The sequence below is a fragment of the Cynocephalus volans genome, chromosome 12 (genome assembly GCF_027409185.1).
Source record: "Cynocephalus volans isolate mCynVol1 chromosome 12, mCynVol1.pri, whole genome shotgun sequence".
NCBI lineage: Eukaryota > Metazoa > Chordata > Mammalia > Dermoptera > Cynocephalidae > Cynocephalus > Cynocephalus volans.
The window spans coordinates 22253492-22265882 of NC_084471.1; the positions used below are offsets into that span (position 1 = coordinate 22253492).

The 12391-nt window shown below is 42.3% G+C and overlaps 1 protein-coding gene across 1 annotated transcript in view; it reads left to right on the forward strand.

Moving 5' to 3' along the window:
- Window positions 1-411: 411 nt before the first annotated feature.
- GNPTAB (N-acetylglucosamine-1-phosphate transferase subunits alpha and beta) overlaps window positions 412-12391 on the forward strand; it is a 95453-nt gene continuing 83473 nt past the window's right edge. Inside the window, exon 1 of the mRNA XM_063075651.1 lies at window positions 412-705. Coding sequence (XP_062931721.1) covers window positions 589-705 — 117 coding nt within the window. The 5' untranslated portion in view covers window positions 412-588. The remainder of the gene's footprint in view (window positions 706-12391) is intronic.

The following is a 12391-nucleotide window of genomic DNA, read 5'->3' on the forward strand; positions in this document are numbered from 1 at the left end:
GGCCTTGGTGTTATCAGCACCACACTCTCCCGAGTGAGCCACGGGCCGGAAGGTTTTATGTACAGAATTTTTTTTCTTATTATGCACAAAAATATTCATGGCATTACAGTACCATCTGTGGCACAGCCTAGATGCACGATCCGGTCCTCTGTCGGTCGCTTGCCCAACCCGGTACACGGATTTTAGCCCAGCCCGCAGAGCCCGCTGCGCACGCGCAGATGGGGGGGTTGCGCGCCTGCCCTCCGCCCCTCCGCCCTCTAGGTGGCGCTGGCGACCCCGCCGCCGCTGCCGCCGCCGCCGCCGCTGCCGCTGCTGCCCGCTCTAGCCGGGCCAGAGCCGGGCGGCGCCGCCGCCGCCTTGCGGGCCGCGGGTCCGCCTCCGCCGCGGCGAGGGCGTGGGCTCCCGGCTCCCGGAAGCGGCGGGCGCTGCGCGGAGCCGAGCTGGCGTCCGTCCCCGGAGCGGCAATGCGCGACGGCCAGAGGCTGTGACCTGAGCGCGGCGGCCCGGCGGGGCCCCTGCATGGCGGCGCTCTGAAGCGGCGGCAGCGGCTCTGGCTCCTCCGGGCGTGGCGTGGCGGCGGCCGGGGTGATGCTGCTCAAGCTCCTACAGAGACAGACCTATACCTGCCTGTCCCACAGGTATGGGCTGTACGTCTGTTTCGTGGGCGTCGTTGTCACCATCGTCTCAGCCTTCCAGTTCGGCGAGGTGAGTAGCGGCGCCAGAGCCCCGGCCGGCCGCCTGGACCGGCAGGACCCACATGGCACCCTCGGCCCCTGCCCTCGCCGTGCCCTGCAGCGTCCCGAGCCCCGGCGCGCTCCGCTTTTGCCTCCCCATCCTCTTTGCAGCTCCGGGGACCGGTCCCGGAGCCTGCTGTCCCCACCCCCCCAGGCGCCGAGAGCCCGCATCACGCCTCCGGGTTCGGGTTTCAGTATCTGGAGTGCAGATCTCGTCCTGCCGACGGTTTCGGGGCATAGGCGCACCTGCCGAGTCCCCTCCTTCCAGGTGCGGTCTTCTGGGTCCCCGAGCCAGTTGACCTTCTCCCTCAGGCTTTGTCCTCCCCAGCGAAGTCCCCTCCCGGAACCTAGACTTTGTCGTTTTCCTATGTTTGCATAGCACTCCTAAATCCTCTTCCCCTGCCCCTCCCACAGTTTCTGTTCTCTGGTGGCACCCTCTAATCTTGTCAACTTTGACAAAGGCACCTTATGTTTTTAACCCCGTTTTTTCCTGGATTTCAAACATTTGTCCAAGAGGAGTGTTTTGTGTGTGAATTTGCAGTAGGGAGAACGTTCTGGCCCCAAATGGAAAGAACTTAAGTGTGAAAGGGGAATTTTTTTCTTGCACCTTTGCTCTGTTATTTTGGGCAGCTGCATCAGTTAGCTCGTGGAGGCTCCACTGGTAGGAGTGTACACAGTAATGTGAAAGATCTCTCGGCAGCTCCAAACATGCTTCTCCTTGTCCCGAGATCAGCATAGATAAGGGCCCCTCACGTGACCCAGGACTGGGTAACTGTCTTGGACGCCAGCACCTGACCTCTGAGGAGCCAGCACAAGCCCTTGGGTGATGAGATATACTAGTAATTTAGACTTGAGATCACACAAGCCCAATCTTTCTTGATCTGCTCTTAGTTAATGTGCATCAAGTACTCAGACTAAACTCTTCAGAAGGTCCAGGCAACAGGTTTGGGAGGTGGAAACACCCAGGTTCAATGGATTTTGTGTTTCTCTGATATACACTTAAACATTTTCTGGAATGAAATAACCCTTTGGTTTAGGTTTGATGGCTGTTTCATTACTGACAATTTAACACAGTATTCTGTATCATAAACAAGTGTACAGAGACTATGAGCAGGCCCAAACGGTACATATGCATGTAGGCTTAAAGGAAACCACTGTTAGCAACTGGGAGAAAAGCTGTATTTTCAAGTGGTTTGACATCTGTGTGCTTGTTTGTTTTTTTTTCTTTCTTCTTTTGGTACGAGGTTGCAAAACGTTATTAAAATTAACAGAATGGTTTTTAAAAATGCCACAGTATACATTTACTTGAAGTCCGTACCCATGCTGTATGGTAAGCTCCATAGCAGAAGATGCTGACTGTTTAAATACTATAACCCTGGCCCAAGCACAGTGCCAGGTACTGCAGAGCATGCAGTCTAAATATTTCTTTAATGAATGACTGAATTGCATGGCATGATTTCCAAGTGTGTACTTTTAGTAGTTCTTGGTTCTAGGGGCTAGAAAAAAATGTTTTAGAGGTAAGGGAGAAAAAGCCCCAGACTTGTAAGTGTGGAATATGTACTTAATATACCGCCTGCTATTCTGTCTTTGTTTCATGTATTGCAACTTAATGTAATTATGCATAGTTAAGTGTCTTATTGGTTTTGGATGACTTTTTTGACCTTGATTAATTTTAAGTTACCTGCTTATTAATTCCCTTACAGTTTGAAGGTGACCTAAAGGTATCAGTTGTTAGAATTTTTAGTTTTATATCCCTTTTCCTTTCATTCCACACCCGGTTATTCATTTACGAAAAGAAATACATTTGTCACAGTCTTGAAATGACTACAAACAACAAAGAAGAAAAATAAAATAAAAAAAGAAAGAAATGGCTACAAAGTTTAGGACAAGAGAAATGAGAGCCAAGGAATATCAACAGGTGACATGAGAGGTGGAGGCAGTTGGCCTGTGGTTAACTCGTACAATTCTGTGGAAAAATGGAGCTGCAGGAGTAGGCATATCTAGGTTTGGATGCTGGCTCCAGTTAAAAATGATTATGATAATAGCTAATGCTTACGTAGGCCTTAGCAGGTGCCAGGAACTTTCTTAACTGCTTTATCAGCCCCACACTCTAAGCAACTGAGTAACCAGCCAGCTTCGTCTTAATCGCTTGAAATACGTTAACTAATTTAATCCTCACAACGTCACCCCTGTGAGATGGATACTGTTACTATACCCATTTTACAGGTGATCAAACTGAAGCATTTTGCACAAATTAATCCAGCTAACTCATGGCAGAGCTGGGCTTCTGAGGCAGCCTGGCTCTGAGGCTGAGCTCTTAAGCACTCCTCTTTATGGTTTCTTAAGCAGTCCAGGCTGTCCGTTGTCTCATCTTGGAAAGGATTCTTAACCTCCCTGAGCTTCCCCATCTTTTAAATGGAGGCATGAATACCTGCCTTGCAGGGTTGATGGTGAGGATTAGGTAAGACCTGTGTGTAAAGCACCTCGCACAGTTCCTGGCACATAACAGACCCTTATTAAATGGTAGTGGCCACTGCTATTATTTTATCATCATCTATTTTATGTCAATCCTTTTTTTGAAATATATCTTTGAAACAGAATACTTTCATCATTCAGTTAATATTACTAACATGTAAATAACCACTAATTGTAATAGATAAAAGGACTAAGAAGATCATTTTTAACTGTGATTTCAGTATCTTTTTCTTCCCTCTCATATTAGAGGTATTGGCTGCTATTTTTGAATAAACCATTTTTACACTCATCCAAATTTTGAGAGAGAAAAGTGCAATTGAGAGAGGAAGTATTAAAAATTTTTTTTTATTTTTGTTTTTCTCTTGAGTGGAGCCAAGAGAAATGGCTCTTTCTTATACTTGGCTCTCCCAAGGGAGAACCGTTGGGAACTCTGATCAGACAAAAGCAGAACTGGCCCCATATGGGCCAGCTGCCAAAAAAAAGTCAGAGCTGGATCCAAAGGTGATACTGCCGCAGGGAGGGCCCTCAGAATGGGGACTAATGGTCACATAAATGCATTGCCTTCAGGTGAGGATAGCAGTTTGAGCTGTTTGTTGTGAACAGTTCACTTTGGCAAGTCATGTGACCTCTGGAAGCCTCAGTTTCCTATCCACAAATGAAGGCACTAGATTGTGCTCTTAAGATCCTTTTTAGCTGAGAAACTTCTGATTTTAAATATTTGTTCTCTGTTAATTGCTGTTGTATAGATTTTAAAACATTTGCTTTCGAGGCAAAAATTTATTATTTCAGGGCCATCATTATTTAGTTGAACCATTTATGTACAAGTTCACTATTCTGAAACTTCTGGAACTACTGCATTACCTTATAATTAAACATCAGTATTTTTTTTTTTTTTTTTTTACAGTGAAATGTATGAATATTCACACTTAGTGAGGAAAATACAGACTATAAATAGCCTCAAGTCAGTTTAGGTCAAGTTTTGCCACCAAATAAGTTCAGGTCAGGTAAAGTTTTGCCGCCAAGTGAACAGAAAGATCTGCAGTGTTCAGAGCTTTTTGGATTTCAGGATGGCTAATACAGAATTGTAGATCACTGGTGTGTGTGTACATGGGTATCTCTGTGTGGGGGTGGGCGGGTGGGTATGGTGTATCTGTGTAACATCTGTCATTTCCTTATTGCACTAAGTATGGAAACCAATAAATATCCCCAAATTAACTAACATAGGGAAATCAGATAGGTTCAGATAGAATCTACTCATACTGGATACTAATTTTCCCCTGGCCTCTCTGCTCCCTTTTGCTTGCCTGCTTTCTACTGACATTTTGGATTAGTGAGATATTACTGTTCATTGAAAAAGAGGATTGAAAACTGGGTCAAGCTCAAGTTATGTTCAGCTTCAGTGACCACTTTCTCATATTGGCCCAATTTCAAGAAAGAAATTAGTTATCATGTTTGTATTTGATTAGTTCACTCATCAAACAGATCTATTTAGAGTGTGTTCTTGGCCAAAGGCAACAAAGTTGAAGTAGAAAGAGACCTGGTCTAGAGTCAGGGGACAGTATCTGGCCTAATCTTAGCTCCAGCACAAACTGTGATCCTCAGTGGCTCCCAAACTGAGTTCCTCCCAGCTGTCTTATGGGTTGGGAGCTGCTTCTCTTACCTGTTTTGTGTAGGTTTCTTTTTGGGGGAAAGGGTTTCATTGGTTAAAAAAAAAGTTTTAAAACGTCTAGACTAGGTCTCTAAGACCCTCATGTTAGCTTTAGTGTTCTCTGGCTATACATGAGAAGCGTGAACTACAATAGAATGGAGTTTGTGCTGCAGGGAAAATGCCAATGGTGACATAGAGCCTTTTTTAGAGTCTCTTTTTTGTGGGGGTGTTTGGGAGGGATGCATAGCCTAGCTAACTATCAAAACAGGGACTTCTTATTCTGTGCTGTATTTTTAGATCTAGAAAGTGTTTGGTATCCAATAAGTGCGAAATAATTACTTGGTGGGTGAATGAATGAAAAAATGAATTGGGGGTGATCTTAACCAATATCCTTTCAAACTCATTTTTAGTAAAGGTAAGTTTTCTAGTCTGGTGCACAGTGTCTATAGTTTTCTTTTATTTCTCAAACATAATTGCTCTGATTATGACTTGCACATATCGGTGCTCTGGCTGGCAGGTTAGCTCTGTTGGTTAGAACATGGTGCTGAGATAACACCAAGGTCCCAAGTTCAGTCTCTGTACCAGCCAGTTGCCAATAAAATAAAATAGTGCTGATATTAGTTAACAGCACTAGGTCGCAAATGTCAGAATCCCAACTCAGATCTGGCTTAAGAAAAATGGTAGTTTTTTATTAACTGATATAATTGAAAAATATAGGGTGAAACTTCTGACAGGGTTGGCTTGAGGTGAGGAAATAATGTTGTAAGGAATCTTTTTTTGTCCCAGTTCTTCAGCTCTGCTTTCCCTTCTTTTGGTTTTCTTCTGAGGCCAGCTCTCCCCATGTGGGAGCAAAGATTGTTGCAGGGAACTCCAGCTTCTATTCTATCAGTTTAGTAACAGCAGCAAAAAGATAGCTTCTGTTTCTCCTTACTGTCAGCTAGATTCAGGGCTGCCTGCATAGCCAGGGGAATGAGTGCCCTTGTTATACCCTTGTCAACCACCTGGACCATCTCCAGAGCTAGGGGAGTGGGTGGGGCTGTCAGTCTCCACTGGGCCACATGAACTGAAAGGGGGTTCCCCAGAGGACAATCACGAGGTTGTTATCAAAAGAAGGGCCAGCGCAACAGATGTCACTGGCTTAAGTCGAATTCTATTTCCTTTCCTTGGCCTTAACGTTGACATAATGTCTGTGATAGCTGTTAGCCCTTTACCTTGTTCCAGAAGGTGTAACAGTGGGTTGTTTCTATTTTTAATATCTTGTTAATCTGTCTGTGAAACTTGTGTTCTTGGGTGGGTATATTAATATGGACCTTTGTTAAACACAGCTCAAGTGTGCCCTCATAAATCTTTCAGTAATGATTCAGTTATATCTTTAATTTAATATGGTGATTTGATAGTTGTGTTTGGTCTGGCTTACTCTTAAGGTCTAAATAGTGTTCATTTTGTTAATGAATTTTAGCATGTTGTGAGAGAAAAACTTAATGTGATCTTTTTGCAGCATCTGGCGCTCCATGCGTTTGGAAATTCTCACTTTCTTCAGGAAGACCACCCTCTCTATTCTCCTTCCCCACTCACTGTTTCTTCTCAGTCTGAAATGCTGCGATTGCTCTGCAGGAGCCTTGGACTAGGCTGAGGGAAGGGCATAGAAAGAGAAGTGGATAGATCAAGTGGTTTAAGAGGCAGAATCATCTGGTGTTATTTTCCATTATGTGTCAGACACTCCACTAACATCTTGGGATACAAAAGTAAGCAAGATAGACAAGTTCATTTGCTCTCCCAGACCCTAACTGTAGGTTCTCAGTGAATATTTGTTGAATGAATACTTATGACCATTAAAGTTTATTTTTGTTCACTAATCGTGATTGGGTCTAGCGAGAAAAGGTAGTTTAAATGAGATGCCTAATGCATATAAGGCACCTTGCATGGTTCCTTGTGCAAGGTGTTCAGTAAATGCTGTTTAAGTGCCAAATGTCCTGTCCCAGGACTGTTCTCTGCCTGGCCACGATACTCATGAAGGCAGGAACAGGAGACACACCCTCTAGGCTGATGCCTCTTAATCCTTCCTTAGAGACAGAACAGAAAATCTCAATGATTTACTTCAGTGTGCTTTATTATGGTTGATATGAAAGCAGAGGGAGCAAGCACTTTATTAATTTAATATAGCTTGCACTGTATAATAATGTATGTAGGCTTCCTCTCTACTTTCTTTTAAAATGTAACAGACAAGTGTAACTATAATAGGTTATATATATTCATGACCTGTCTTTTAAAATTTCTACTGTTCTTTAGATTGATTGTTTCCATCTTGTGATCCATATACAGCATCTTTAGCAGGTGATTAGTCAGCCTCTGTGTGATTCATATGTGCACTAAATTAAGCAGGAAAAAATGATCTTTCAAAATGTTATTGACTAAGTCACACTCATGCAGAGTGTGAAATGCATCCTACAATCAGACTAAAAACCATATTGCCCTCTTTAAAATTATTTCCTAAAATTGCTTTTTCTTTTAAGGTTCCACTTTATCCTTTCCCCTTTATATACCTTTTTTTTTTCTTGATTACCTCATTCCCTTAAATTCATTTCTATTTCTCATTAATTCTAAATTGGATAAATCTTCTTTACCAAATTTTCAGAAGCTGTTCATGCGACAGTTCTTATGGAGGTGTTTACTCTGGGCTGGGTTCTCTATTGCTTGCTATCACTCAAAAATGGTTAAGTTTCTTTCTGCTCTAGAGTCACTCATAGTCCACACAAGGAAATTGGCAAGCAAACAGACAAACTTAAAATACATTGTGATAAATGAATTGAAGAGAGAAGCGTGGATGCCACGCAAGCTTTCTCAGATGGGGTGCCATCTGAGTCTTGAAGGAAATGGCTGAGAGAAGAAAGGGGAGGCCTTTTTTTTTTCTCCTTTTAAAGGGAAGAATGTCATAGGTGTGAAGGTATGGATGTGTGAGACATTATCACCTTCTAGGAACAAAAGTAGTTTTGAAGGACTGAAGCGTTTTGGGGGTGATAGGGAATTGAAGCTGGCGAGGCAGGCAGGGGCAAAGTTAGGGTTTGCCTGTTGGGTGGTGCTGAGGAATTTGGATTCATCCTGAAGAAAATGGAGATCATCAAAGGATTTTAAGCAAAGGGAGTGATGAGGTCAAATTTGTGCACAGACCGTTGCTCTAGAGGCTATGTGGGCAAGGAGTTGCTGGTGGAAGAAAACTGGCAACAGGAGCCTGTAGGTTGTAGTAGGAATCCAGGTGAAAATACCACATTGAATGCAGTGCTTCAGAATCAGCAAGCTTTGAATGTTGATTTTTATAACTGTACAAAGGCCTGCAGGTAGAGTTCTTTGTTTTTGGAATCTGGCTTTATCTGTTGCTGCTTTATTGTTTGACTTAGGGCAAGTCTCTTAATTTTAAAATTGTCCTTCATAGTATATAAAATAGAATAACTTACATCAAAGTACTTCAGAATCAGAGAGTCTAGCATTTAAAAGGAAGCTATTATCCTAAGCCAACAGTTCTCAAAGTGTAGTCAGGGGACTCCTGGGTCCCCAAGACCCTTTTCAGCGGTCCTCAGGGTCAAAACTATTTTTATTTGTTTATTTATTTATTTTTAAAAGATGACCGGTAAGGGGATCTTAACCCTTGACTTGGTGTTCTCAGCACCACGCTCTCCCAAGTGAGCGAACCGTCCATCCCTATATAGGGATCCGAACCCTTGGCCTTGGTGTTATCAGCACCACACTCTCCAAAACTATTTTCAGAATAATAAGACATTCTTTGCCTTTTTACTCATTCCTTCATGAGACTATCATATAGTAGAGTTTTCCTGAGGCCTATAGTACATGTGACATTGCAACAGACTGACTGCAGAACAGGCATACTGCGTTGTCTTCTATTAAGCCAGGCATTAAAGAGATTTGCAAAAGTTAAAAATAATGCCACTCTTGTCACTAATTTCCTTTTGTTTTGGAAAATAGTGTTTTGGGGCCGAGCCCGTGGCGCACTCGGGAGAGTGCGGCGCTGGGAGCGCTGCGACGCTCCCGCCGCGGGTTCGGATCCTATATAGGAATGGCCGGTGCACTCACTGGGGGTGCACTCACTGGCTGAGTGCTGGTCACGAAAAAGACAAAAAAAAAAAAAAAAAGAAAATAGTGTTTTGTTTTGTTTTTTTTTTAATGAGAAATATGTTGACTTTTAATGGGTTTATAAATTTTTAAATATTTAAAAATTTCCTCAGTTTTAATACAGTAAATATTGATAGATATAATCCACACACATTTAAAAAAAGAGCTCTTTGGAGTCTTCCATCATTTTTAAGTGTGTAAAGGGATTTTGAGGCCAAAATGTTTGAGAACTGCTATTCCAAGCATTTAACAAGAAATACATGGTATCTCTATCATGCTGATACAAATATAAACCACTGTCATCACTTACCACTGTTGCTCCATTATAATCCATTCTCCACATTGCGATCAAAGTACATTTTTAAAAATGTGAATCAGATTGCGTTGTGCCCGTTGCACACAGTATAAAATCCAGACTCCTGTATATAAGGCCCTAAGTATGTTGGCCCTTCCCACTTCTCTGAGCAGCGTATATCATGTAACCTTGTGTATCATGTTAACTTTCTACAAAAATGTTCTGTAACAAACTATCCCAAAATTTGCTGACTTCAAACAGGAACAGCAAACTATGCCTGTTTTTGTATGGCTTGCAATCTGAGAATGGTTTTTACATTTTTAAATGGTTTTAAATTTTTTTTTAAAGAATAATATGTCATAACAACATGAAAATTATATGAAATTCATATACCAGTATCCGTAAGTTTTATTGAAACCTAGCCATGTCCATTCGTTTACATGTTATTCATAAGCTGCTTTCACATTATGGTGGCTGAATTGAATAGTTGGGACAGAATCCGTATGGCTAGCAAAGTCAAGTTTACTGTTTGGCCCTTTACAGAAAAAGGTTGCCATCTGCTGACTTAAAATGGCAATTATTTCTTCTCTGGGATGTGCAGGTCAGGTCAGGTAGAAGTTGATTGATCGGGGATTGGCCTTGGTTGGCTCTGCTGCATGTGTCTCTCGTCTTCCTGGGACCAGTTCTTCTCAAGGCAATGGTAGGGACACAAAGATTGGGCAGATACTCGAAAACCCTTCCGAGGTTTAGGCCCAGAACTGGTGTAGTCACCTTCTTGTTCCTTGAACATGTTAAGCTTGTTCCTGCCTTAGGAGATTTGCATCAGCCTAGGGAGCACTGCCACTAGGTCGTCCTCTGACATGCTCTTTCTTGACATACTCAGATCAGTAACACCTTCTGGCTTGGGCCTTTCACTGTACCTGACCTGAGGAAAGAACAGCCTCTTTCCTCAGCTCATTCTGTAATGCATTCCTGTTTTGTTTTTTGTTTTTCTTTTCAAAACAGTACTTTTAGTATCAGTTTGAAATTGTATGTGGGTAAGTACGTATTATCTTATAATTCTATTTTTTCCGCTAACTTTTTTTTTTTCTTTTTTCTTTTTTTTTTTTTTTAAAAGATGACCGGTAAGGGGATCTTAACCCTTGACTTGGTGTTGTCAGCACCACGCTCAGCCAGTGAGCCAACCGGCCATCGCTATATAGGATCCGAACCCGTGGCCTTGGTGTTATCAGCACCGCACTCTACCGAGTGAGCCACGGGCCGGCCCTCCGCTAACTTTTTGAAGTACTCTAATTTGTTTTCTTATGTAATGTCTTGTCTCTCTCCACTAAAATGTAAGCTCTGTGGGAGCAGAGGCCTTTCTATCTTATTTATACACCACTGTATCTTCAGCCCCTAGAAGCCTGGCACCTAGAAGTAAGCTGAGTGCAGAAATATTTTTTCCTGCTGTCTAAATATGGAAAGGTCACCTGTGGTGAACAGTTTCTAAATCTGACCCTAAAAGAAAGTATGTGGGTTTAGTTGATATATATATTTTAATAGACTTTATATTTTAGAGCAGTTTTAGGTTTACACAACATTATTTGGAAAGTACAGAGTATTCCTGTAAACCCCCTTACCCCAGTAGAATTTCTCCCATTTTTAACATCTTGCATCATTGTGGTGCATTTGTTACAATTGATGAACCAATATTGATACATTTTTATTAATTAATATACATAGATCACATTAGGGTTCATTCTTTGTGTTGTACTGTTCTATGGGTTTTGACAAAAACATAATGCCATGTATGTACCATAGCAGTATTGTACAGAATAGTTTTATTGCCCTAAAAATGCCCTTGCCCTGTGCTGCACCTATTCCTCTCTCCCACTTCCCTCCTCCCCACTGGCAACCACTGTTTTTTTTTTTTTTTTTTTCCAAAAGATGACCAGTAAGGGGTCTTAACCCTTGACTTGGTGTTGTCAGCACCACGCTCACCCACTGAGCAAACCGGCCATCCCTATATGGGATCCGAACCCGTGGCCTTGGTGTTATCAGCACCGCACTCTCCCGAGTGAGCCACGGGCCGGCCCAACCACTGATCTTTTTAGTATGCCTCTAGTTGTGCCTTTTCCAGAATGTCATAGAGTTGGAAACATACAGTCTGTAGTCTTTTCAGATTGGCCTCTTTCAGTTAGCAATATTCATTTAAGTTTTCTCCATGTCTTTTTGTGGCTTGATAGCTCATTTCCTTTTATTGTTGAGTAATAACCCATTATGTGAATGTTCCACAGTTTGTTTATCCACTGACCTATTTGAGGACATCTTGGTTGCTTCTCGTTTTTGGCAACTATGAATAAAGTTTGCTGTGGTTTGAATGTGTCCCCCAAAATTCATATGTTGGAAACCTAATTCCTAATGCAACAGTATTGGGAGGTGGGGCCTAATGAGAGATGTTTAGGTCATGAAGGCTCCATCCTTATGATGAATGGATTAATGCCACCATAAAAAGGGCTTGTGGGAGTGGGGTCTCTTTCTCCTGCTCTTCCGCCATGTGAGGATGTGGTATTCCTCCTTTCTGGAGGTCGTAGCGTTAAAGGTGCCATCTTGGAAGCAGAGAATCTGGGCCCTAACCTGTCATTGCCTTGATCTGGTACTTCCCAGCCTCCAGATCTGTGAGGAAATACATTTCTGATCCTCATAAATTAGCCAGTCTCAGATATTCTGTTTTAGCAGCACAAAATGGACTTAGACAAAGCTGTTATAAACATTTGTGTGCAGATTTTTATGTATACATTTGAGTTTTCAGCTAAATTAGGTAAATACCTAGGAGCATGATTGCTGGATTGTGTGGTAAGCCTCTGTTTAGCTTTGCAAGTCACTGACACACTTTTTTCTAAAGTGGCTGTACCATTTGAATTCATACCAAAAACGAAGGAGAGTTCCATTGTTCCACATTTTAACCAGCTTGGTGTTGTCAGTGTTTTGGATTTTAGCCATTCCATTTGGTGTGTAGTGGTATCTCATTGTTGTTTTAATTTGTGATCCCCTAATGACACATGATGTTGAGCATTATTTCATGTGCTGCTTTGCCTTCTGTTTGTTGTCTTTGGTGAGGTGACTTTGGATCTT